The sequence below is a fragment of the Anas acuta genome, chromosome 2 (assembly GCF_963932015.1).
Source record: "Anas acuta chromosome 2, bAnaAcu1.1, whole genome shotgun sequence".
In the NCBI taxonomy this organism is placed as follows: domain Eukaryota; kingdom Metazoa; phylum Chordata; class Aves; order Anseriformes; family Anatidae; genus Anas; species Anas acuta.
Window position 1 is genome coordinate 102,236,188 of NC_088980.1, and position 27,932 is coordinate 102,264,119.

Consider the following 27,932-nt stretch of genomic DNA (forward strand, 5'->3'; position numbering starts at 1 on the left):
TTCAGCCTTGAAATATCTAACTGTTGCAGGTGGCTCATAGATAATTAAGCAACTTATTGTGATACAGTAAAAAAATAATGATTTTTTTAAAAAAAACGCAATAGGAAAAAAATTCCCACAACATCAACAGTGTATTTTGCACTTACCCACAGGAGACATCTCAGGAACTCCAGCAGTATAAGGACCATCCAGAAATTTTGGCTCATTGTCATTGATGTCCTGAATCTTAATGACGAACTCAGATTCTGGTTCCACAGGTTTATTAGTCAGCCTATCTAGTGCTTGTGCTCGGAGTGTGTAGTAGGCCTGCTCTTCTCGATCCAGCCTCTTTGTAGCATGAATATCCCCTGTGTTCTCATCAATAATGAAAATGGAACTTGCCCCTTCGCCTGACAAGATGTATTTGATGGAACCATCTCCTTTATCAACATCAGAGTGAAGCTGGTGAAAAATTGATGAGAGATGAGATTAACTTACAAGAGAGTCAGTGGCATGGAGATATGTAAAAATAATTCCTCTGTCGAACAGTAGTACATGAAATTTTATTGTTCTTGGAAAGATAAGCTGAATGTTTATCAGGCACAGCACATGAGGGACTATTAGAATCTGTCAGTTTACTCTTCTGAGCAAGAAAATTTCATTCCTTTCTGCAAAGGAATGAAAATGCATTTTCAAATACATTTTATATCATCCAATAGTCTTCCTCATCATGAAGACTCTTTTAAATCATGGAACAAGATTCCATAGTTTTTGTAGCTCTTTATGTCTACTGAGTCCCATGTTCCTGTTACAGAATACAGACTCAAACACCAGTGATATATTTTAAAACTTGTATCAACAATTAATTGATCTAGATATCATGTCAAAGTAATACACACACACCATAATCGATCACTATTTTTAAACAGATGAGGAGAATATTAAATATGATCAGATTCTTTCTCTCTTGTCTACTTTGTACCTGCTCTTAACTCCGTATCACACTGGGTTTGGAGGTAACTCTACTGTCATCATTATTACAATGTCCTCCACTGAGGAGGTCTTTTTTTTTTTTTTTTTCTTCTCAGCTGGGATTATCTTTGAGATACTAATCACTTCCAGAATGCATTTGCAGTAAATTGCTGTCTCAGGCACAACTTTGTAAAGCTGCAAAGACTTCCCTCTTTTCAGCAGGGAAGAACTGGTGATCAGTTTTAAATTTTTCACATGGGTGAAAACCTGCCTATTTCTTACACATTAGTTCATTTACACTGTTTTACACAGTCAGGTTATCTCATGCAATTACAGTGCACTTTCTCTTTTAAGGCAAGAATGGAATCTGAGCTTCAGAGTGGATCGAAAAAACAGAAGTGGGGTATCTAAAGCAGATTAGATACATTATTTCAAAATATATCTTATCCTCATTCGACTGCTTCCTAACTCCTGAAATACCTACACAATTCTGAGATTTCTTTGGTGGAGTTTCTTAATCCTTTAAAGTCCTACTTCTTAGCACACTAAGATGTAGTCAATGCTGACACTGTGAGCAGATCAAGGGAAAATGTATTTCACACCAAGTCTCTTTGAATATCCACAGAACTGCCTATTCCTCAGCCATAATGTGTTCGCTCAATAAACTATACAGCTGTTCTTCTCACAAATCTGGCATCAGTGGCTCTTGCTGTTTTTTCAAACTTGACTGGAAGGAGTACTCACCCTTCTTAAAAAGGAACAGTGGTGTATGCAAGTAAGAATCTGGTTTGTTGTTTGTTGTTGATTTGTTATTTGTTTCATTGTTTGGATTTTGTTTGTTTGCTTGTTTGTTTTCCTAAGACACATTTTCTGTGTTCTCTTGTGTGCTGCAGAGGCACTGTGTAGTTTCCCCTACATAGCCAGATTACTGCAGTGTAGACTGAAATATTGATCATCACATTAGCTAAGAACTGAAACTATAGGGTACAAAGATTCAATGCATTTTTCTGCTTGAAGAAAATCAGTTTTTCCATATATCATATTCTAGTAGAGAATTGGTCTTTCTGTGGTGGCTGTAATGCTCCCATTATCTCTGTAAAAATTACTCCACTTTCTTAAGCACATACTTAAGGATGTGCTGTTTATCAGGTAGAGCAGTTATCTGAAAGTTAGAGATGTAAAAGTAGATCTCTTCAGGCAGTTAAGGGAACTGAGTCCACACTTGAAATTGCTGAGAACAACCTCACTCTACCTCATGGAAATGAAGCCTCACCTGTCAGTCCATCATACTGTAACACTCACGCCTGGGTCTCACACTGCGGGGCTGCACAACCTCCTTTTCACATTGGATTTGTATCAAGATCAATCCTGAGTAACTTTCTAGCAGTGTTTCAAAAGAAAAGAGACCTTCAGGGGAGAGACCAGAAGCGTAAATCCTCAAAGATGCACTGACTAAGGCTTTCACATCCCAGAGAAAAAGGAAATCTGTAGCTTCAGCATTTCCCATTTGCTCACACAGTAGATTTCTGGTTAATACATTGTTTTTAAGGTGTACCACTCTGAGGTCCATAAATCTCCACATGGATTGCATTACAGTGATTGGTGCCCTGCAGTGAAATACTGAACAGAAGCTACTTTTTGGAACTATGCCTTGGTAGAAAACTGTAAACGGATTAGTAAATTGATTAGCAATGGCCTTTGTTACTCCAAGGTTGAAGTTCTGGGTAAGAAAACTTATTTGAATCTTTTGCTATTTTTTTTTCTACTTAGCCTTTATAAAATAACACAGGCCCATGTTCAAGTTACTAAAGCACCATTCTCTACCTACTTAACCCCAGGGAAGGTGATGTAGATAAACAATTAGTTCATTTCTTGCACTATGGTATAATCAATTCTATGTAAAACACTCTCAAGGATTTGTGTCAACATTTATGTGTATATTTTAGAGTCAGTGTGAGGTCACTTAAACTACAACACAAGAAAACAATACAAAAATAAGCTATTCTTACAGAATCCAGACATATGTTTGGTGCAGTTTTGAGATCACCTTTATTTGTCTAGCTATTTATATTGAGTCTATGAAGTGAGAATTTATATTTTCCTTATAAAGTTGTCTTCAGAAAATACACTTTTTCCTTTTATTTTTATTTTATTTTTAATGAAGAAGCATGTTTAAGAATGACACTTCTGATTAAGTACATATTGTTATTTTCTCCCGTGATTGATTTGACAGTATTTATCCAAAATAGTATTAGTCCCCAGAACAGTTGTACTTTACCGGAAGATTCCAGAAGAATCTGTAGGCTTCAGAAATATATCTGTGCCATCTACTATATTGTCTATTGCTCCTGAGACTTTCTACAGAGAGATTCATATGGGAGCTGGAATTGCAGCTCAGCTGAACACAATGACAATAATATCAGAGGAGCAAGACAAACTCAACTTCAAATTCTTGTTTCAAGAGACATGGAAGATTCAAAGATTCACTGGGTAAATCTCATCTGATCTCATTCTGGAATATCACAGAAAGATTTTCTTTCAGAAGCAGTTTGCAAAAAAAAAAAATAATATTTAAAATAAAATAATTTCTCATCCTTGTACAGCTCTTTTGAAAAGATGGAAATCTAAGCCATGGTTTAAGGCATCTTCATTTCTTCTGCTGCTCCATTCTGAAGGGGGAATGCTATAGAATGTTTTCATGCTTCCAGTTCACTCCACCCATTGCCACCTCCATGAAACATCCATCACGGTCCACATCTTATTGCTTCTTTGCTAGATTCCACATAAATACAACATGAAGATATTGGGCATTTTGGTGTTGGGTGTTTTCTGCAATACACTGCACAAAAAACAGAGAAAGAAAGCAGCAGGCTTTTGCAGAAAGAGAAGATGCTTTTTAACTCCTGAAGTTCTGCAAAGGTTAACAGAGAGCAAAGAGATATAATAAGGAAAGCTACACAAGTTTTGTGGAGGCAGAGTGTCAGTGCTTATTAGAAGTGAGCTTTTTTATTTTTATTTTTTTTTTATTTTGTTGATGTTGTGGTTGCTTTTAGAAGAGAACTTACTATCTTCTACTGTCTATGAAATCAAACTAAAAAGAGAGCACTTAAATCTTCTAAACCAAGCTCTAAATCTCCCTTCAGATTTAGAAAATGCTTGTTTAGATATGTGCGATAAACGAGAGCAGTCAGTTTGACTCAGTAGCAAAGGCATGTCTACCCTAACTCCTGCGATGAATAAAATTTTGTCTTCACATACATTTTTCATTCTGCAGCAGTAAATGTTTAGTATACTGTCTCACCCAATGATTTATGCTTATTTGGACTCTTAGAATCATGATTATTCTAGAGAATACTCAAACCTATATATTACATTTCCTTCAAGATCCTTAATACTCAATAGCTTTTTGGGTTTAGTGCATTTGTAGGTGCAGATCTGTAGTTTGCATCACTTGCCATTAAAGTATGCTAATGCAGTATTTTCAGTAGAGAAGGACATTTATTTTTATCAGCAAGCAGAGGTACTGCAATGCATTAAAAACAATTTATCTGGCCACCACTGATCTGTCTGAGTTCTGAATTAGAGGTTTTCTCTTGCTCTGATTTTCAGTTCAGGCTCCCTTAAAGTAGATGCAACATTCATATGCTCTTTTCCTTTTTTCTTCTTCAAATATCTCACTTTATAGAAGTTCCTCACTATGGTAGCATGGATGATGTTTCACTGCAGACACTACAGATTTAGGGCTGAATCTGGCTGAAGAAGAAAAGCAGAGAGAACATTAAGAGGTTTGCAGCAGCAGCAGGATCACACAGTAATGATGGCAAAGGGACAGACATAGCAAACATGAGATACTTCAGTGAAACCCAGCTCCATATCTCCTTGATGCCAGAAGAAAAAATCATTTGTTTGCAAAATAACTGAAGTTTTCTCAAGAAGGAGAGCCTGCCTGCCTGCACCCTTTCATTTCTTGATGTGGAAGTAGCTAGAAAGGGAGGAAAGAAATAAAAATATGACTCATGATTTTGCAGGCACCTGTACTTCTTGGTGATGTGGAAGTGGCTAAACTGTAGCTTTATTTCTGCCTTGTCCCTAAAAGCACAGAGCAATAAGGAAGGGGGAAAAAAAAGAAGAAAAAAAAAAAAAAAAAAAAAGTAAAGAACACCAAGCCATCAGTAATCTTCTTGCCTATTTTATAACCAAAACTTTCTATCATAAAACTACACAGAACTGACTGTGGGAGAAAAGCACTCTTGTGACAGCCTTGTTCAAAACCCAGTCAACCTAGAAAAAAATTCTACTCTGTGTTGAACTAAACCCCTGAAAATTGCATCTAGAGTGCCCAGAGCTGACAGAAGACCTAAGAGCTGCTGTAATGACTGAGGTCCTGAGATTTCTTCATTCCCAGCATCATCCTTATAGTCTGTCTGAACTCAGGCTGTCTCCAAATCCTCTTTTATATTGCATCTGGTAACACTGCTGTCCTACAAATGACCACAAACTAATATATCTATCCAAGAACATCCCAAAGTCACACGCATAATGAGAGGTTACATATCACATGAGTGCATTTCATTTTCAAGGTAAAACCAGAGAACATCCCTTTGGGAGTACCAGCTGTGTCACCCCACAGCTGTGGTTAATAGCCCCCTTGCGGGCAAATTATATGCTGTTCGTGTATCTTGGGCTTAGAGATCTTCATATTCAACAGTATATATATAGCCAGTAAGAATAACACTCTGTCTAAAGTCAAAGTATTCATTTAGATGCATGATAATAAATAAAATAAATAAATAAATACATGAATAAGTTAAAGAAGGAGAGAGGAACTAGAGATTAAAAACAAAACAAGCAAACAACAACAACAAAAACATGAATGAGAACATAGTCAGTTCTGTGGGACCAGCAGAGAAGCTGAATGGGAAACAAACTAATGAAATAACTCCAGGGGATATGATGGGGTAGAGGAGATGGAACATGAAAAGGAGGACAAAAGGACACAGAGAAAAAGAAAAACAAGTTGAAATGAGAAGAAACATTCTGAATTTTTTTTTGGAAAACAACAACAACAACAACAACTAATGAAACAAAATCATAAAATAGTAATTGAGCTGTTGTTTTCAGTGACTGAATATTGTTAGGCATCTGATCATATTGTTAGACATCTGATCAGGTGTCCTTTTTTTTTTCTTTTCTTTTTTTTTTTTTTTTTTTTTACTCTGAAGTAAAAAGAAAATAGGGCGTGAGATTTAAATTGTCAACAGAATTAAAATTCTGGAATCAGGGGAGCAAATAAAGAAAACTGGCTGAGGGGCAGGGAGAGTAACTTAAGTATCAGCCTCCTCTAAATGAATTAGGTATGATTCTTGAAAAAATAATCATTATTTCCCCTATTAATTTACTTTCTGAACCATTTCTTGCTGCTACAGAATGCATGGTTCTATGCCTAAGAAATTAAAATAATAAATTAAAATATTTTAAAATTTCTATTTTAATTTCAATTATTTTGGTCTTGTTACAAAAGTAATGTGGGACAGAAACAGATTCTTCAACATTTTGTTGTTTAAAGAAATTAAAATAATTTTATTAATTTCCTCAGATATTTCTCCCATCATCAAATTTGGAATAAGCAGCTAGGCTTCATTATCTCATTCTTCCTCCATGCAGGTTCCCCAGTCAAAAGTTCAGACATGTCTGTGGGAGAGTTCAGAAAAAAGTATATAGCCCTTACACTCTCTAGTGACTAATCAGTGCTCTAGGAGGATAATAACCTTAACAACTCAACGACAGGAAGCAAAGTGAATGTTTGATTTTGCCAACTTTTTTAAAAAGGGGGGTGAAGCAGAAAAGAGAACAATGAAACTTTTTAACTCCTTGATGATTATTATTCAAACAAAATTCAAAATAGAAGTACCAAAATTCTAAGACTTATACTTCATAACATTCCAATTAGTATCTAAGAAAGCCCCCAAGGCTTCTAAGTGAATAAAAAAGTTCAAATGAAAGGATCCCCTAGGAATAAAAGAAACTGTCATCTAAAGGCTAGTGAGCTGAATAATTAATAGGAAATACTGAAAACTGAATGTGATAATAGCAACCATATCATATTTTTGACATTTTTATTTTAATAATACTCAGTTATTCCTATAGTGTCTTCTATTTCTGTATAATGTATAACAATTCTTTATATAGACCAATAGTGATCATGTACATATAGAAACACGATGCCTGTATATGCGTGTGTATACATATACACTCATACACATATATTTGGATATGTGTATGCATATACACTCATATACATATATTTCCTTATTGTGCCTTCTTTTCCTACTTCTGCAGATGATGTACACATAAATCTGTGCCTCTCTCCCCACAGTTTTAATAAGAGTATGAAATGCCCTGTGGCAACAGGGACTTGTGCAGTCATCCCATTAAGATCGGTGCAGCTACAGGAGGAACTCAGAAGCAGCTGATTCTGTAGATGGGGCTGAGTGGGCATATGTATCTGGCTGAGTATTCTTGAAGAGTTTTAATGGGCCATCATCATGGCATGTCACTCTCCAAAATGACTATTTGTCATTCGCACTCTTAAAAGACAGTTTGGCAGCTTTAGGAGGTAAAAGCCATCTGTATACTCTGCATCACCATGTACTAATTGCATAATATCTACTAGGGGGAGAGGGCCAACAATACTGTATTGTAGCACCACCAAGAGCCTGCAGGCAACATAACATGGTTGGAATGGAAAACAGGAATGATTTTCCCTCACATACACACTTCAAGTTTTTCCAGTGTTCCAAGTTTTTCCTATGTAAATAATATGCATATCACTTTTTTTTTTCAAAACACTCTCAGTACACTAGTAGTTATGCCTTGAAGTTCTTATTCTGAGTTTTTCAACAAAATTGTGTCACTGACAAACCAAGCCATAGAGTAGTGGATTTGCTCTCTGAATTACAAAACAAAAACTATTTGTGCTTCAACATAAATAGATTTATTTTTTTGATTAAATCACATGAAAATACCACTGGAGTGAAATTCTATTTATGAATTCCTAAGTAATTGTTCTAGTAAATGTACTAGCAGTATGGAGGTCTCTGCATTTATTTATAATCAGAAGAGAGAGACTAAGTTCTCTTTTATACACACCACTAGTATTTTTACATGATCCAAATACTTGCTGCTCTATACTAAAACAATGCATTTCCTGATCCAATGATTTGATTTATTTTGTTGCCGAGAATCACTGAAGCTACAAGAGAAAATTCTCCTAAAGTCACTGCTCTTTATTTCAGCAGTATAATAAAGGATGTTCTCTTCCTGCATTCCCAACATGTAGCTTTTATGAAAGTGAACAGGCTTAAAAAACGCAACATGGCAAATAAAATGCAACATACCAAAGGCCCGAGCATACTCCATATAAGAACATCTCTGGGCTTGCAGATGTTCATGGACATAGGTGTCCAAAGGTTTATGCACGTGTAACATCTTACAAAAACAGTTTTCAAGTAAGTTCACTTACTATTCTTCTCAGATTACTTCACCACTATGCGTCTAACAATCCTTACTGATGTAAGTTTAATATACTTAAGGAACTATTTCTAATATACATAATTTCCTTAAATAAAAGATATATATTTACACAAGTGTATATGCATGTTTTTTCTAGTTCTTATAGTATTCTATATTAACACATTAATCTTTTTATTAATTATTTATGGTATTAAAGTTTTGGATTTTATTTATTTATTTGTGGTTTTTTGTTTGTTTGTTTGTTTTAAAGTCCAGAAAATGCATAAATGCACTATACCTTGTAGTACACGAAAAAAGGGGAGACAGGAGGGGAAACGATGTTGATTGCAGAATCTATACACCTGACATAATGCAAAATGAATACTTCTGGATTTTTCCAGTTCTTGGAAACAGAAATAACAAAAAAATACCAAGTTGTTTCTCCCCTATCACTTTTTCTACTTATCCATAATTCAGGTCTGGCATTTCAACCATAAAAGATGAGAGCATATAAAAGATATTTTTTTTCATCTCTAACTCCATGACCTAAAGAATTAGATGTAATAGCACTGAGTGGGAAAATAATCACACACTTTTTTGTTGAACTATTCATGTCAATAATACCAAATTTACAAACAAAAACTCATTTGGTATTAAAGTATTTTATGAGATAGGTATGTACTTATACTAAATGACTTCATTTTCGAGTAGAAATTATACCTTCATATTGTGTCTTTATCAAACTACTGATCTATAGTTTACTGTGATTATCCTGTTTCTGCTTCAACTATCCAAAATAGCTTGCAGCACTGCTTGGTTGATAATGATTTTCTCATAGGAGCCTGATTCCAAAGAACATTAGTACCAAGTACTAAGAAACAGATTCCTGGAGGGTGTAGAGGTTTTTTCTTTGTCTTTTTTCCTTTTTATTTTATTCTTTTTTTTTTCTTATTATTTTATGTTTATTTTCCTTTTCCGTTTCCTTTTTCTTTGTGTATGTATGTCTATTTTTATGCTGTATCCATTCCTGAAATTTTATTTGCTCTTGAAAGTTAATGCACTTGTGTGCTAATAGGGAGTGCTGAAACCCTAACTTCTAACAGTCTAGAAGACAACTATAAAATGTTGAACTGTAAACTGTGACAAATTTTGACTATAGAAGCTTATAGAATACTGGACTATGGCAGACAGCACAATCTGATCATTTTAATTACAAAAAAAAAATACCATTAAAAAAAAAAAAAGAAGAAGAAGAAGTAATTAACAGCATCTATAGACACATTAACTTTTAATTCTCTGCAAACAGTTAAGGACTTAAATAAAATTTACGAAACTATTAAAACAAAGAAGAATTAATATGTCAGTTGACATCTAGATTATATTTTTTATTTTCTTTTTACTTACAGAAATGATAATATATATGTCAAAGTATTGACATTTTTATTATATTTTGCTTTGTAAATATTAAATTAATATTGACTTTTGTGAAAACAGTCATAAAATCTTGTAAGTTCACTTAAAGAGAGCAAAAGAATCCCTTGGTTAACTTCTTATCTCAAAACATATTACTGTTAGCAGTGTGTTTGTATTTCATTTAGAATCTCTTTTCAGTCTGGCTTGATTAAGTTCTCTAAGATTTCTGTAGTGCTTTCTATTAACTGTTATGACTGACTAATAGCACTGAAGTTCAGAGTTTGTAAGGTAAAACTGAATAACAAATAAGTTATTATTTTCTCAGAAGCTTATAGGACTAGTTCCTTTAATTTTTATCTTTCCCTTACACTTATGTACACTTATTTCCCTTCACTTAAGGTAGTTTATCACATTCATTTTTACCCTGAAGTGTTTGTAATATCCATATCCATCCATCCATCTATGTTGACTAGTTAATTAACAGCTTGATTTTCAAAGTTTGCTCAGAAGAGTAAGGAAATTTAACACTATGTTACATCAAAGTAAATCTGTATTTTATAATTCTCTGGGTTAAAAAAGCATCCTCATTTCTGTCATCCTCAAACATTTCAGGACTTGCTTATGGAATCTTGTGCCGACCATATGCATAAGCACCGTTCTGAACCTGAGACTTAATCCCTGAGCAAAGAAAGGGTTCTTTAATAAACGGCAATGTGCATCACATTGACTAATTGTAAGAAGCAGCATTGAAAGCTTAAGTGATTCCATTACCTAAGTTCACAATGTAGCTGTTCAGTATTCAGAACAAGAAGTAGGATATGCACAGTAAATATGGATGTTTGAAAGTCTGTTTTAAATTGTTCTGATAATTTAAGTTGATCCCTTGTGAATAAATACTTTAAAAGGTTTGATTTCTTCTATTTTTTTTATTATTATTATTAAAATTTGCAGGTCTGCCAGGGCTGATCTCAAGATAGTACTTAGTACTTCATATTTTGATGGACATTTTCACTCCATAGGATTAAGGGCTGAGAAAAAAAAAAAAAAAAAAAGCTTTTAATGCGTGTGTCTTATGCTGTTTTTCAGAAAACATTTGAGGGGGAGGATAATGCATTAGTATTTCAAAACCATAATAAACTGCCTTAACATGAACAATGCTAGGTTAATTGTATATAAAGCCTTCCCGCTTAGAGGGATTTTAACAGCTGTACAAAAAGGACAATGATCTCCTGATGCCTTTTTCTTGTTTAGTGAGTATGAGGAGTGCTTAATAAAGACAATCTCAGCAAATTCTTATGCAGTCATTACACCTTGATTCCTTAAACCACATTTTGACATTTAAAATTATGAGAGAAGGTAGTTATGGATTAAAACTGAATTTCACTTGTTTTTCAGTAAAAAAAAAAAAAAAAAAAAAAAAAAAATTTATGTGTTCTTTGTATTTTCACCATAAGACATTCTTACTATGTTTCTTAGTCATTACCGTTAAATGCTGGCAACACAATCAATGTATTTGCCATTGGTGAACAAATGATTATTAAGAGGCAGATATTATTTTATGTTGGTCATGTGTACCTGTTTAATTTACATTAAAATTCAAATTGTGCAGACCTGTGTCTAATTCTGAAAACCATCTGGATTCTACTGAGAATCTTCAAAGTATTTCTTTAAAAAAAAAAAAAATTATGAAGGCTACAGTACTTTACATATATTGTGAGCTTCTCATTTACATAAAGACCCCTCTGGTTATCTAACGCTATATGTCCTTTTAGCAGTATACAAGATTTTGCATAAGGTACATAATTCAAATTCGTAGCTAGTCCCTGATAAAATTAGAACACTTCTGTCTAATAACCATTTCTACTTTGTTTCCATTCTGAGTATAGTCTGGTTCAATGAAAATGGAACAGACAATGATTTTCTTACAAGAACACTCCCTGCTTCTGAAGCACTGTGGTCATTACAGAATCATTAAGGTTGGAAAAGACCTTCAAGATCGCCTAGTACAACCATCATCGTACCACCATTGTCACCCACTACACCATGTCTGTAAGCATCAAGTCCAACCTTTCCTTAAACACCCCCAGGGATGGTGATGCCACCACCTCCCTGGGCAACCTGTTCCAATGCCTGACTACTGTTTCTGAGAAGAAATATCTCCTATTTCCAACCTAAACTCCTCTGGTGCAACTAGAGGCCATTCCTTCCAGTCCTATCACTAGTTATTGGTGAGAAAAGAACAACACCCAGCTCTCCACAACTTCCTTTTGGGTAGTTATAGAGTGCAATAAGGTCTCCCCTGAACCTCATCTTCTCCAGACTAAACAACCCCAGTGCCTTCAGCTGCTCCTCATAGGACTTGTGTTCCAGGCCCTTCACCAGCTTCGTGGCCCTTCTCTGGAAATGGGCCTCAATGTCTTTCTTGCAGTGAGGAGCCTAAAGCTGAACACTGCACTCAAGGTGTGGCCTCACCAGAGAAGAGTACAAGGGGACCCTGGTCCTGATGGCTACACTATTCCTGATACAAGCCAGGATGCCGTCAGCCAATTTTTAACCCAGCAGACTGTACCTGTCCAAGCCATGGGCTGCCAGCATCTCCAGGAGAATACTGTGGGAGACTGTGTCAAAGGCTTTGCTGATATCTAGGTAGACTTATAAACAGACTTTCCCTAATCTGCCGGACAGGTCACCCAGAAGGAGATGAGGTTGGTCAAGTACAACTTGCCTTTCATGAACCCATGCTGACTAGGCCTGATTCCCCAGCTGTCCGGCATATGCTGTGTGATTGCATTCAAGATGACCTTTTCCATCACCTTTCCTGGCACCAAGGTCAGGCTGACAGGCCTGTAGTTCTGTGGGTTCTCCTTATGATCCTTCTTATAGATGGGTGTCATATTAGCAAGTCTCCAGTCATCCGGGATCTCTCTGGATGACCATCCGGGATCTCTCTGGATGACCATGACTGCTGATAGGTGATGAAAGGCAGCCCAGCAATCATATCTGCCAACTCCCTCAGCACCCTTGGGTGGATCTCATATGGCCCCATGGACTTGTGACAGTCCAGGTGGAGCAGCAGGTCTCTAACTGTTTCCACCTGAACTGTGGGGGGCTCCTCGTCCCAGACTTCCAGATCAGAAGGCTGAGTATCCCAGTTTATCCCACATATCCCACGACGTCTTTCTTGAAGTTAGGGGCTCATAACTGAACACAGAACTTGAAATGTGGCCTCACCAGAGCAGAGTACAGGGGTACAACCACCTCCCTGGTCCTGCTGGTTACACTATTCCTGATACAAGCCAGGATGATGTTGGCCCTCTTGGCCACCTGGGCAAACTGCCAGCTCATGTTCAGATGAGCATCAATCAGCACCCCCATTTCCTTTTCCTCTGCACAGCTTTCCAGCCACTTTGTCCCAACCCTGTAGCATTGCATGGGGTTGTAAAGTATCGTGAAGGTATATAAGATGTTAGTATTATATATTCCATTAACTGCAAATAAGATCAGCCATCTGAATTTATTCTCATCTACTTTAAACTGTTGACATTAGTTGACTGTTACTAATTTTTCTGTCATACTTCTTGTATATACATACCATCAAGAATGTCCTAAAGGGGTCTTTTATTAAGCTATCTGACCATTTTCTTTCTATAAAGAAATCTTAAAACAATGGATTACCTTTGGAGATTAGAGTTTAAACCACTGTCATGCTTGCCCCCAGCATTCAAGACTGATCTTTGCTAAGTTTCACTTGACACAGCATGTAAACTTCTCTACCAGATTGTCTAAGCACTCTCAAAGCTTAATTGATCCAATTTGCATGTCTCATCCTGGCAGAATTGTGCATCATTTCTGTCCTCTTGGACTAAGTGATCACAATCTAATCACTTTGTATACAAAGCAGATGGAAACTTTCCAGCTCCTTTGCTATCCCCTTGCATACATCCATATTAAAGCTATTCTAATTCTACAACCAATCTGATCCTTCTGTATTTTTATAGGATTATTGTCTCATTGATTGGCCTTCTGTCACTAATTGTAATGTTCAGAAATTCATACTCAAAGCATTTTCAACTTTTGTCTTATACCTTCTGTGTGGTCCATTAAAACAAACAACCTGTGCCAAATAACCCCCCTCAGGGAAGTTCTGTAAGGTGCTTCACTTGGTGTGAATCAGCACAGCTTAGTGGTCTGCAAAGAGAGAACAATTTCCAATCATTGAGAAGATGCTCGTATATTTTTAAGGAAAAATATATAACCTTATTCATAAAATTTTGAGCTTTGTACATTACTAGATACTGATAAAATTTAATAACTTTCAAAAAGAAAGTTTTATTTTTAATTCAACAATAATTTTCCAAATAATAACTTTCTGCACATGAAAAAAAAAAAAATCTCTTATTTATGGTTGGGTTTTGCATACTTTTTCCCTTCAAAGATGTGCAGACTGTAGTTTAAATACAAATGCAGTTTACTAAGTTATATTACTTATGAATGAAGGAGATACAGCTTTTGAAAATAACACAAATAAATGTTTCCACACATTCACAAAAAAAAAAAAAAAAAAAAAAAAAAAAATCAGAAGCAGATCTGCTGAACTAATGAAGATAAAGGACATATAAGCTTCAAATACACTTAAAATTAAGCATTCTAAAATAAACAAAGGTCTGCTTAATCACTTCACTTGTTGTTCACAACTGAAATTTATATTCCTCTCCTTTGTCTAATTTATATACGTTTCCAAATGCAATTGTGTTTCCTCAGCCTCACTCTATTCCTCACATTGCTAACTGGCAAACTGTTTGTCCTCTTAATGGTCCCACAGATCCCATAGTCTTATGGGAGTTTGTGGTTGGCTAGTTGCCTGATTAGCTCTTTTGTTTCTTTCTTTTTTTTTTTTTTTTTTCCAAAATATGTTTTATTGCTTCTTTCTATTTTGTTTCTCCATCAATCTCTATTCATATTTTATAGATAAAATGAGAGGAAGAAAAAAGATATTTTTTCTGTTTTCAAACAAGAGTACATGAGAAACTTTGAAATGTGTTATCCACAAAAGTGAACAAACATTGGTGGTCAGTGCTCATGACAGCACTGGATATGGAATATCCTTAGGTTTGCTCTGCAGCTACTTTTAGAACAGGTGGAAGACTAGAAGACAAAAACAATGACTATATAACAGGAACTAGAATGCTCTATTTACTGCTCTTTTTTTCTCAAGGAGAAAGCGTACCAGTTGAGTAAGAGACCCAAGTTCTGTTCATATATATTCAAAAATTGTGGTAATAGTGACAGGAGTGGAAGGAGAATAGTTGTTCAATATTGAATCTAGTGAGTTAAATATTAAGAGGCAAAGAACAAACTGAATTAACACAGTAAACCAATTTTATCATTAAAAGGCATTAAGACAGTGAACAGGCTTTCTTTTAATGTTCTACTTGCTGAAAAGTGGTAGTACAAAAACAGCAATGCCTTTCTGCAATTCACATTGCAAACAGACTAAATGGATAAGTCATACATCGGCTTCCTGTGTTGCAACCTTGGTACAGTCTTGTAAAGACAAACTCTCGTTCCACAAGATGAATTATGCCTCTGGTTACATAAGTAAAACCCCTGCTGTCTTGAGACTCTGTTCTCATTGTGAAAATGTATGGTCCCTTAGCTTACAATGGGATTGTGCAGGTGTAACTTAGTGGAACATAACAAACAAGTCCATGGATGGCACTCAAGAAATAATAGAATGCAGTTTGCTGTCTCTCAGCTGTGTTAGCTCAGCAGGACTAATAGCAGTAATAAGTAGGAAAAATTATCTGCAGAATGGGCAGGTGTGACTCACATATGGAATTCATCTACTGAGAAACTAAGTATAATTTTATCCAGTCACTTTTAAGAGCAAATTTTCTGCTACTCTGCAAACAATCAGACACATATTTGACTGTTGTACTTAGTGAAGACACCTAAGGTGTGGAGATTCATGTTTCTGAGCTGCATTTTCCATGCTGCTGCTTCTGACAGTCTCACACTCCACCATGAAGGTATCCAAACCTTCATTTGAAGTAAAAATAAAAATAATAATAATAAAGTATATTAAAAAAAAAAAAAAGTATTTAACATTACAGCAAAACTTCAGGAAGGGTAATGGTACACACAACTTTAGGAGTATGAAAAACTCTTACTTTGCCTTCCAAGTCATCACTCAGAAAAAAAGATGTCTTCTACCAAACACTATTAAATAGAATCTTAATGCTTTAGCATTAAAAAATAAAAAAATACAAAATACAAAAACAAAAAAGCTTATTTAATTGCATTATTTCTGTTGCCACCAACAAAACCAAAGGTGCACTTTGATATCAAGAAAAAAAATAAGAAAGTGTCATGCCATTCATCATTACTGTATTTTTATTTCCAACAAGTCAGAATAGTTATCAGGGAAAAAGTTCTGGTTTCATCCCAGTACTCTCTATGATGGCACTTCTGAGTTTGCATCAGTTCTGTCAGAGTTCTGTTAGAAAAGATAATTTACATATGCAAGAATGCTAGACTCCAGAAAAAATCTGTAATATCGCTGACAAATTTCCTCACTGTAATATACTTAACTCTTCTGACCTTGATGGTTAAGCTGCAGCATGTTTCTCCTGTATCTTGCTACCTCACAAAATGATTTTCTGGTGAATTGAATCTGATCCACAACCTCTTAGCTCTCCCTGCTACAGTCCAAACTGTATTCCAAATTGTTCTTTGCAGCCTAAGGATTGTAATAAAGAAAGCATGAAATGGTCAGAGGTGAAAGGTGAACTGCTGTGTCTAATACACAGAAGGTAAAATTATTCCTGATTCAAAGGTAAGTATCTTGCATTTTTAGTGTAGTTTGCAGACAGACCCTTATATCTTTAAAGGTTTCAGAAGGATCTGTCATCAGGATGCTCCTCTTATCGTCGTCTTCCTCACAGTCTCATTGCTTACTTGGCAATAATTTTGGAAGCAAGACAAAGCACCTGGGCTCTCAGTCTGCAACATCCCTTATGAAAAGCATTCATTGATTTCACTTTGTGCTTCTGGAAGTAAAATTTGCAAAAACTGTCTGGAAAATACAATTTTTCAGCATAAGATCAATCCAGCATAATGGACCATCACCTTCTACCCTCATTCCACTTATAAATTAATAGATAAAAGGAAAGTTCTGAGTGTGGCACTGTAGCTTACATAACATGAAAAAAAATCTAATTTTGATAAGACATTAAAATTAGTCTGAAGGAAATGTTCTCATGTAGCCTGCAAACAGGTTGAAGGAAATACAGTGACATGAAATTGTGAATGTTAAAATATCAGTCTAGAAGGGAAGGTATCTACAGAGAAACTGAAAGCCCTTGAAGACCCAGAGGTATCATTATTTCATCCCCTTGACTCCAACAAGAAGTTTACTTCATAAGGTGCAGGCAGCTTTCCTTAGTGGTGAACCACAGTATTAATCCCTTTCCTTTTTAGCTTTTACTTTGGAAACAGGCTGGACAAGGACCAGATGCTGCCCTGATGGCTATACATACTTGCATCCTTCTCCCCATTTTCTAATAGCTTAGTCTTGCTTGGACTTCTTGAGATCTGTCTCTCCTTCATTAATCTACACTCCATCTTGCTTGGCTCAGCAATTCTTGGACATCATACTGATAGGAGGCTTTTCTGTCTTGTCCTATGTTGTTTGGCATGGTGATACTCATGTTTAAGACTTCTTCAGGTCAAATGCTGATTTTCCTGGTTTACTGCAGAAATATTTTATAAGAAATAATTAATTTTTTCCTTTTATGTCATCTGCTTCCCTGTTACCAGAAAAGAAACATCAAATCACCTTTCCGTTACTTTTTGTCTTGATTGTATTTGTTTTTGCTGCTCCCAAGTATCATACATGTAGATTACCTTGTCGTACATGGTATCTTCCTCCTTCCATTACAAGTGATCTTTCCTTACCTTTTTGTCCCTTTTAGCCTTCTATTTAGCAGACCTAGTCATCTGCATAATTCTCAAACCAGAATATGTCTGGATCTATGGCTAGATCCTCTTTTTTTCCCCATCTAAACTAACAATGCCTAAGTCAGCTAACATTAGCAGTTACAAATAAATAAATAAATAAACAAAACAGCACAATTATTCTCTACTCCCTATCAATGAGCAAGGTTCAATGTTTGGCCATGTCCTGGGAAGCAGGGTGCCTCAATACATATAACAGTTCTTTGGGAGAACAGACATGTTCGTAACAAGAGCCCCCTCTTCTCCTTCCCAGCTTCTGTTGTTGAGTGTGGCATGGGACCTGGTGCTTGCCAATGCAGAAGAGCCCATTAAAGAGATTAATATTGGAGGAAGCCTACATTGCAGTGCCCACACTCTGGTTGAGTTTGTGATCTTGAGGGATATGGGCCTGGCTAAGAACAAAGGCAGGACAATGAATTTCAGAAGATCCAACTTCCAGCCGTTCAAAGAATTAGTAGGTGAGACCCCATGGGACACGGTCTTTAGGGATAGAGGATCTAATAAGAGCTGGCAACCCTTTAAAGATATTTTCCTTGGAGTGCAAGAGCATTCTCATGTGTAATAAATCATTGTGTAATATTCTCATGTGTAATAAATCATGAAGGGAAGGTAGGAAACCAGTATGGTTAACTAAGGATCTGCTGGTCAAAGTTAGGCAAAAGAAGGAAATGCACAGATGGTGGAAACAGGACCATGTGCCCTGGGAAGAGCACAAAAATGGTGTCTAGATGTGCAGGGATGGGATCAGGAAAGCCAAGGCATTGACAGAAGTAAACTTGGCAAGGGATGCAAAGAATAACAAGAAGGGGTTCTACTGGTACGTTGGCTGCAAAATAAATGCTAGGGAGAGCATACCACCTCTGACAAATGAAGACAGAAAACAGGTAACAACAGATGAGGAAAAGGCAGAAGTACTTAAAAAATTCTTTGCTTTGATATATACTGGTGATCAGGCATCCCACATCTATCATGCCCCTGAACCTCTAGGTGGGGGCTGGGGGAGCAGAGTCCTACTCACTGTAAGTAAGCATAGAGCAAATTCAGGACCTCCTGATGCAACTTAACTACAAGTTAACTACAACTCAACTACAAGTCTAGTTGTTACTAGTCTACTAGTTGTACTAGTCTAGGCCCTGATGACATGCATTCCAGGGTTCTGAGGGAATTGGTTGATGTAGTCATCAAGCCACTCTCTGTTATATTTGAAAAATTATGGCATTCAGGCAACATCCCTGGTGACTGGAAAAAAGGAAACATCACTCCAATTTTTTAAAAAAGTAGAAAGGAAGATCTGGGAAACTACAGACTGGTGGGTCTCACTTCTGTGCCTGGCAAGATCATGGAATGAATCCTCCTGGAGGCAATGTTATGGCACATGCAGGACAAGGAGGTGATCCAAGACAGCCAGCATGGCTTCTTCAAGGGTAAATTGTGCATGACCCATCTGGTGGCCTTCCATGATGGAGTATCTGCATCAGTCAACAAGAGAAGACCTGCTGATGTCATCTACTTGGACTTCTGTAAGGCCTTTGACACAGTCCCACATGACATCATAATCTCTAAATTGGAAACATGGATTTGATGGGTGGACCATCTGGTGGATGGTCCCCTCCCCCCTCCAAGGGCAAGAAGTAAGAGTGGGGAGAGTCAGCGAGGGCAGCTGACTTAGAGACCAAAGGGATATTCCATGCCACATCACAGAATCACAGAATGATTCAGGTTGGAAGGGACCTTAAAGATCATCTAACTCAACCCCTCCAGCCACAGGCATAAATGCTACCCACTAGGTCAGGTTGGCCAAGGCCCTTTCCTGCCTGGCCTTGATGTCAAGAAGACAGTGAAAAAATAGACCTAGTGAATAGACGAGACATGAAGATGAACAAAAGATTACAAAGCTGACTAGGAAAGCTTTTAAAATAGTGAAATATATATTGCTTGGTAAGGAATGGTTATGTGGTAAAATGGAAGATGTGGGTGTGAAGGATGACAGCTTACATATATATAAAAATTAAGAACATCCAGAAACAAGAGGGATTATTTTAAAGTTTTCCATATAAACGCTATGCAGTATTAAATCCCTGAAAGTTTGTTGTAGGTTTTTTTTTTGTTTGTTTTTAAACATAGAAATATGCCAAGCACTTTCACAAATGCTTACTCTATCCATATGATATATGCAAATTGTATAAGAAAGATAAGTATTTGGCTAATTTATGGTATTGTTATTATACCCTGATTATGGAAACTTAAGAAATGACCATCTGCTTTTCACAGCTGTGTCTGAAAACTTTCAATTGTTATGGAATAACAAGCTAAACCTTACCTAATGCAGCACCTGTCTACTTTGTAAGAAATTAAAAAAAAAAAAAAAAAAAAAAAGTGAATTGTTTGATTTCCTAGTCAGGAGGGTTACAATTTGATACTTTGGTATGAAATGTTTAAGCAGCTTATCATCCTTATGCATGTATCCAAGTACCAAGTTCTTCTGCATTTTGGAAACGTTTCAAATGGAAAATAACATTATGGGCTTAATTTTTCTCACATGCACTCCACAGCAACAAAATTTCATGTCTCTCTGGTCCTCAATGCAATTTCTCATGATTTACTTAAATAGGAAGAGCAAATGGGACGGTATGACTATGGCAACAGTTCATGGAATTCATGCAATAAAATCTTCTTGTACTACCTGGAAAATACTATTAGGTATATTTCTTTCTACTCGGAAAGGACCAAAGAATCCTTTGTGATTTAGGTAGAACATTATGTTGGACTGCTTTTAGCTGTTTGCAACATATATCCTATTCACCCATATGAAACACCATAAAGCAGACCTTCAGAGCTCAAAGAACACTATGTGACTATACAAAAGGAAGGTAATTTTTTCACTGTCAAAAATGTGAAATGTGTTGCTACCTCTTGTCAATCAATCTGCAGTATTCTTCTTTAAGTAAACAGTGAAATAAAATATCAGTTAAAAAATCAATTAAAATGGACAAATAGTTTTATTCCAAAAAATAATGATCTCAGATGGCTTTCTAGAGTAAATAAAAGTGATCTTCTCAAGATTCTGGTTTAAATCTTCAATTATTCCATGAAAAGCCGCATATATTAAAAATAATAATAATAATAAAAATAAATAAATAAATAATAAAATAAAATAAAATAAAATAAAATAAAATAAAATAAAATAAAATAAAATAAAATAAAATAAAATAAAATAAAATAAAATAAAATAAAATAAAATAAAATAAAATAAAATAAAATAAAATAAAATAAAGCCTTTTTCTCAGCTGTTTACAACTACCTTGTCCCAGGGGAGCATTCTGAAAAACATCCTGAGACAGCAAAGTATATTTTGTATTTTCTCACATTTTCATGTGCAAAAGAGCTATATTTGTCTTGGCATTTCTATTTACCTGAAAGATAAAATAAAAAAAAAAAAAGATTCTTTGTTATATTATTTGTGATATGTGATTTGTGTAGTAGTGCTACTACAGTACTGTGTGTTCTAAACCAACATAAAGGACAAAATTCCACATTTTGCACAGGCATGCACAGGCATGTAACACCAGCAAATACTGTACCAAATGAAAGGCACTATTAATGTTAGCAAGTTTTAAGTTGAGTCACAAACATTTGCAAGAATGAATCCTAAATATATATAACTTTATGAGCATATTTACTGATTTTGATGATCAGCACCCTTTTATTATGGTTCTTTTGTCATTAACAGAGTTCCTTCATTGGCTATGTCAGCAAGTAGTACAATACAATGGGTCGGGATACTCAGGGAGAAACAGTCGGTGCTGAGGGACCAGTGTCCACACTATATGTTCTGGGGTTTTCCTTTAGACTAGCAATGAGACCAGTCTGGTCCCACTAGGAGTTTAATCGGTGCATTTATGGATCTTACTTTTCTAATTTAGTCTCGACTAACTGGAATCTAGCTTGCCCACTGAAATCCCGCTCCACAACTGGAATATACTAAATGGAAACAACAGACGTTAACTTCAGAAATGCACATCTGATCCAAGCAAAAATGCTAATGCAGATATATCACTGTCCTCTTTTACTTAAGCTAGCTGAGTTAACACAGTAATACATAGGAGAAACACACAGTAGCAAAATTTGTGCTTTTTTTGTTGTTGTTGGTGGTGTTTTTTTTAATGCAAATAGAACACATTAATAAACAAGATAAATATTTTCTCTACCATTTAAATTATAAAGTTGAATGTATGGAATGTAATGATTAAGAAAATGCAGTTGATACCATGAAAATATTTAAATTTGGATTTCAATATTATAATTAGGATGCAGGTGAAATGGTTATTTTCTATATTTCCAACAGTATTTGAATATATATATATTTAAAATCATAATTTACTTTGATTAGTTTAATTTCTTTTACTTTTATCAGTGTCTTGGGTAAAATGAAATGTGAGCTTACTTCTATCATATCCACCCAGCTCTCTCAGAACATAACTTAGCAACAACATATTTATGTATTATATTTTTGTTCAAAATGGAATGCTCAGGAAAAATATCATTGTTAATTTATGTGTATGATTTTTTCTTTCAAATGAAGCCACTGCAAAATATAAAAAATGCAATAATATGCTACTATAATAAAATCTTTTCTTATAAGTTTGAAAAAGTTTAGGTAGATTTTCAATTGCTGATAATCCAAATGCAACACTATGATGAACTATTCACCAAACATAATATGTAGCAAAGATTGCATTTATAGTAACTGGAGGGATATAAGCCACTGATTTTCCTGAACTCAAACATGACTTCTTCTTGTACCAAAAATTGTAAGGGTGCTCCTTTTCTCTTCAACTACCTTTTTCTCCTGAAATACTGAATGAAACAAAAATAATTGTTATGCTGCACTGCTTTTAATACGTATCAGTCAAAAAAAAATATTAGAAAGCTCTGAAAGTAAAATCTATTTAAGTCACTATTTAAAATACCAAAAAGAGAAATATAGTCTCTCTCTTGAACTGACAAAATTCTACTGTAATGACCCTGGAACAAAGTTAGTCAAGGTTTCGGAGCTGAGCTAACATGTGTCAATATACTCGTTTTTTCCTGGTTTTTGGGAAGGGCATGTGATCTATAATTAGGTGTTGACATTATTATTTTTTATTATCTTTTTATTTTTTTACCATGTAAACTCACTACCCCCCTTTAAAAATAAAAATAAAAATAAAAATAAAAATAAAAGATAAGAGATTTCTTACCGCCTTAAAGCTATGACAGTACGCATTAGGACCTCCTCAAACTTCTGCTCACAGTGTGTGCTGGTAATCATATTTGGATATATAATTTGAACAGTTAGGATTCACCTAGCAGCATAACTTACACCAATTTTTCTAAGAGTAACTTGTCTCTAATTTATGTGACAAAACTGTCTCTTCTAGCACAAAAAGCACTGAGAAGATATAAGAAGATATACATTGGTAGTACAAGGTAGCTAACAGGTACTCTGACAGAAGTGGGCAACGTAGTGTATTCACGTCTTTCTTCTTTCAGCCATTCCAACCTCAACACATGGTTAAGCCACTTCTTCCAGAGAACTTCATGATGTTGTGACAAAGATTTATAATGCAGAGATTTTCCAGCATTAATTACCACTTATGTTAAAGATGGTTTACTGGACACAAAAGCACCATTGCCTGACTTTTCAGGATCTCTAATATATTGTCCCAGATACTCACCTCAGCAGGTAAAAGTTAACATCAAAATCTGACATACATACATGGTATAATTTTATTGAGTACTCAAAAACCAAAACACACACATACATACACACAAAAAGGAATTTAAGTTGTGAAGCGTGAGATTGAAAAACAACAACAACAAAGATGCCATGGAGCAAAGAAGAAATTTGGCAGAAAAAAAAAAAAATGTGACAGAGCAGCAATAGTGCTGGACTATTAGAATGTGAGGTGAAAAGTGCTAAATACATGGAATGAACACCCAATGGACCTGTAGACAGATACTTGTGCTGAACAGTATAGGTATAAGAAAAAAGGCAACATGGAAAATATAGAGTGATAGCAGGTTACAAGATATAAAACTTTGAAGCATGTGCAGTTTGAACTTTTGAAAGCAATAGAAAAACTTCCTTTATCTTCACTGTCCTGAAACAAGATTTTTAGACAAGTAGCCTCATACTAACATAGATCCATCCTTAGGAATTTCAACCAAATTGTCACCTATAAAGGTTAGAACATAAAGGCAGGAAAAGATATTCTGTTATCTATTCATGTTGTTTAAAACAGTTTTGATTTTCGTGTTTAGAATAAGCAATATTTTATCTTATTGGAAAAGGATGTGAGCGAGTTATTGTTCTCAAGTTATTTTGGGGATGTTGATTGATATCTCCATATTTCACTGGATTGTATTCTTACTTCTTAATCTGTTACTGCCTCTTGTTTTACAAGACCTCTGTCTCAGGGCAGAGGTTTGTCTTAGCCTGCACTGCACCTAGCTCATGGTGGGGATTTGATTCCTGACTGGACATCTCTAACAATAATGGAATTCACATAATAATGTGAATACTGGCACTTCTTGGTAGCCCCGGTCCTACAGCCCTGCATTTCCAACACCATCAGTAAGACTAGAGGACAGAAGTAAAACTGGATAACAAGTGACAGACAATAAAGAGAGCCAATAGGACAGAAAACACTTTTAGCATATGCAAATGTTAGAATAAAAGATTAAAAAAAAAAAAATAGTCAGCTGAGGCAACAAGAGCTTCACTCACATCAAAACTGTAAAACTTCTCAAGCTCTCATGAAAATAAAGCATTTCCTGATAACCAGCCAAGCATACAGGAGACTTACATCTACATATGGTATGAAAATTAGCTTTCACTCTTGTTTTTCTGATTTGTCAGAGAGACCCATAAAATATAGTTTAAAATAACGTCCCAAAGAAATCTAGAGCAGAGCACTGCAGGTAGAGCTTATTAGTCTACTGAAGTACAGCACTGGTATTACACGATTATACAAATAGCATAGCTGTGCCACCGAATAAAAAGCTGTGATGAGGGCTACTTAATTTACAAATGTTGTCATCACCTTCACTAACCTTCCTCTTCTGTAATGCCACATGTTAAGCATCAATGTTCTATATTGTACTAAAAGATCATAAAGCTTCATGTCCTGGTTCAGTATCCAACCATAAGTCTCTCAACTCTATTATTGCTTTTAATAATGAAATTACATATAAATTGTCTTTTAGAGCTTGAGCATGCGGAATTGTCATCACTTTAAATCCCCTGCATAAAACCCATTTCTGTATCCGTTCAGCTATGTGAGTAAGACAATGACTTCCTACAAATAGGGAAAGAGGAAATTACACTATAGCTGTGCAGGCTAATGAAATAAACCAAGAAAAAAACAGTAGATTTTGGGTTATCCCTTCAGATAATTCTTCCTGTGTGCCTTAATCTCACTGTTCTCCCCAGAGATACTTTAGCCCTGTATGCTAAGTAGGAAACATTCAGGTTGTCAACTTTGTTATTTGGGGTAATCCAAACAAAATAAAGCATGGAATAACACAAAGCCCATAGTGACTCCCCAGCGATGAAAAGTCTGTGCTACTAGCAACTTATAAATAACAAGTTGAGCTGGTAAATTCATACCTCTTCTGTATGTCTGGGGTACCCCTTTACCAAGACCTATTCCTTCTACAAAGCAGATATGCAGTACTTGAGTATTTTGATTAGTCATTTGTTTCATTTGCAGAACTTGTGGTGGAATAATATTGACAAGAGTGGTTATGTCTGATTTTTCTTAAAAGGTCATCTGTTATCAATTTTCACAGCACAGAACAACAAAGAGTCGCTGCAATGGATAAATATCAGAAACAGAGCAGATTCGCATTTTCAGTTTCAGAAGTTGACTTTTGGGAGTATATAAAACAATACTGATTCAAAGATTATGTTAAAATGAAGATAACAAATAGAAAAAGAATAAAAATATATGTAACAATGAGGAAGGAAGTTTCTCTGATTCGTTATGCTATCTTTGTTTTCCACATAGTGTACACAAATAAAGATAAGAAACTTTTTTTTTTCCTCTCAAAAGGACTTGGGAAAGAAAAAAAAATTATTTCTGTGCAGAGCTGTAGCTACTCTCAGCTGGGTGCTCAGCTGCAGTTTTTCAGAGCAGACTTGAACATTTATCTTATGCAGGCTATTTGGAGAGGCAAAAGCCCAAGGCTGAGACTGGGCTCAGGTCTCCATGGGTTACCTCCACAGACAACAAGAGGAAAAAGAATCACAACCAACCTGCCTCCTGCTCCCTTATCTATAAATGTGGCAGCCTAGCCCATTTTGCCTAAATTTAGCCCTTATAACTTCCCTTCTTCTCCTCTCCATTTCCCAGAGTGACAGTAAAGTTGTTGTAGTGGGTTTCTAGAGAGATGAAAAGCTACTGGACTTATTTCTATTCAGAGGTTCTCAGCTTTCTCATTCACAGATGAAGTTCCCTCTGTTTCTCAGTGACTGGTATTTGGTACATTGCTATGAGTTTGAAAGAGTGTGGCCAATGCTTTCACAGTACTTACTGATTTAAAGTATTTTACCAAGAACGCTTATTATCCAACATAGTCCAAAAGTTACCACGCACATTTGAAAATGGCAGGCAATGAGCCAGGAAAAGAGATGCACTTTTCACTGTGTCTGTATGGCTTGTTACATATTGCAAACATATTGCAATAGGTAAATATCAAATGTGAATAATTCTGTCACACCAAAAAAAAACCAAAACAACAACAAAAAAAACCCACAGCCTTCTTCCCTCCAAACTGATGAGTCTGGAAGAAGCATTCTACAGTCTATACCAACAAATAATATACATTTCTGGTTATTCTGCTGTTCTGCTACTTAGAAAGCCCTTTCTCCACCTTGCTTCAGTGCATAACTGCAAATTCTGCTTGATATATCACTGTATCAATGATTTTCTTTGTTACCCTTTATTATCAGCCCTTCACATCTTAGAAAGGTCCAATAAAATAATAATAATAATAATAATAATAATAATAATAATAATAATAATAATAATAATAATAATTTAAAAGTTTATCTCAGTAACCATTGTGCTTATGTGCTTGAAACTGTCTCTGTCTCTAACCATCCATAAATCTAGAGCCATTGGAAAAGGAGTTTTGGTCTGGGTTCAAAAGAAAATAATAAAGTCAGCCATCAATTTTCACACTCAATCACATGGAGTTCTCAGCCTTGTTTCACTTCAAGTTTATTTGTGGGCTGCTTTTGATTCAGTTGTTGTTTTTTGCTTGTTTACTTATAAAAGACAAATAAAAGAATTACTGTCTGTGGCTTTGTGTAATTCCAATGCTTTTGAGGAGACCAACATTCTTGCAGGCAAACACTGGTGAAACTAAATAAAAGAAAACCAGGAACAAAACAAAACAAAACAAAACAAAACAACAACAACAAAAAAGCACAAATCCTACAAACAAACAAAAAGGACACACACACAAAGTCCTTCAAACTAAAAACAAAAACACACACACACACAATGTTTGCATAATTATGTAACAAAAACATGGGAAAACAACAAAAGAATATCAGACATAAAATTAGACTTCAACTGCATCCTTTTTTTTTTTTTTTTGCCTCTGCATACCTATCCAGATTTTAACTATGTGACTGTAAACAGATTTTAAAATATTCAGTATTATAGCATATACTATATAAATTTATACTATATATACTATATACATTTGTAATTTTAGGTATTTTTATATCAAATCATTTTAAACTGTTCTATATTATTATTTTTATATCCAAGTAGATTCAATTAAATTCATTTATATGGAAAATACAGAGTAAGACATTTTATAGAGAAATAGTAAACTGTTTCTGGAAAACAGAAGCCACCTAAGCTTCCAGCTAAATTATTATCATAGTTAACTGCTTCAATTCCTACATGGAATGCCTGGAAAATAATGGGGACTATCTGGATGGGTAAATGGGCTAAATAGTTAATTTCTTCAACTCTTTTATT

General features: G+C 35.3%; 1 protein-coding gene across 2 annotated transcripts in view; it reads right to left on the reverse strand.

Moving 5' to 3' along the window:
- Nucleotides 1-27,932, reverse strand: part of LOC137850895 (cadherin-7) — a 97,259-nt gene that overhangs the window by 55,901 nt on the left and 13,426 nt on the right. For both annotated transcript variants that reach the window (XM_068671412.1, XM_068671413.1), the window contains one exon: nucleotides 147-441. In XM_068671412.1, coding sequence (XP_068527513.1) covers nucleotides 147-441 — 295 coding nt within the window. The remainder of the gene's footprint in view (nucleotides 1-146; nucleotides 442-27,932) is intronic.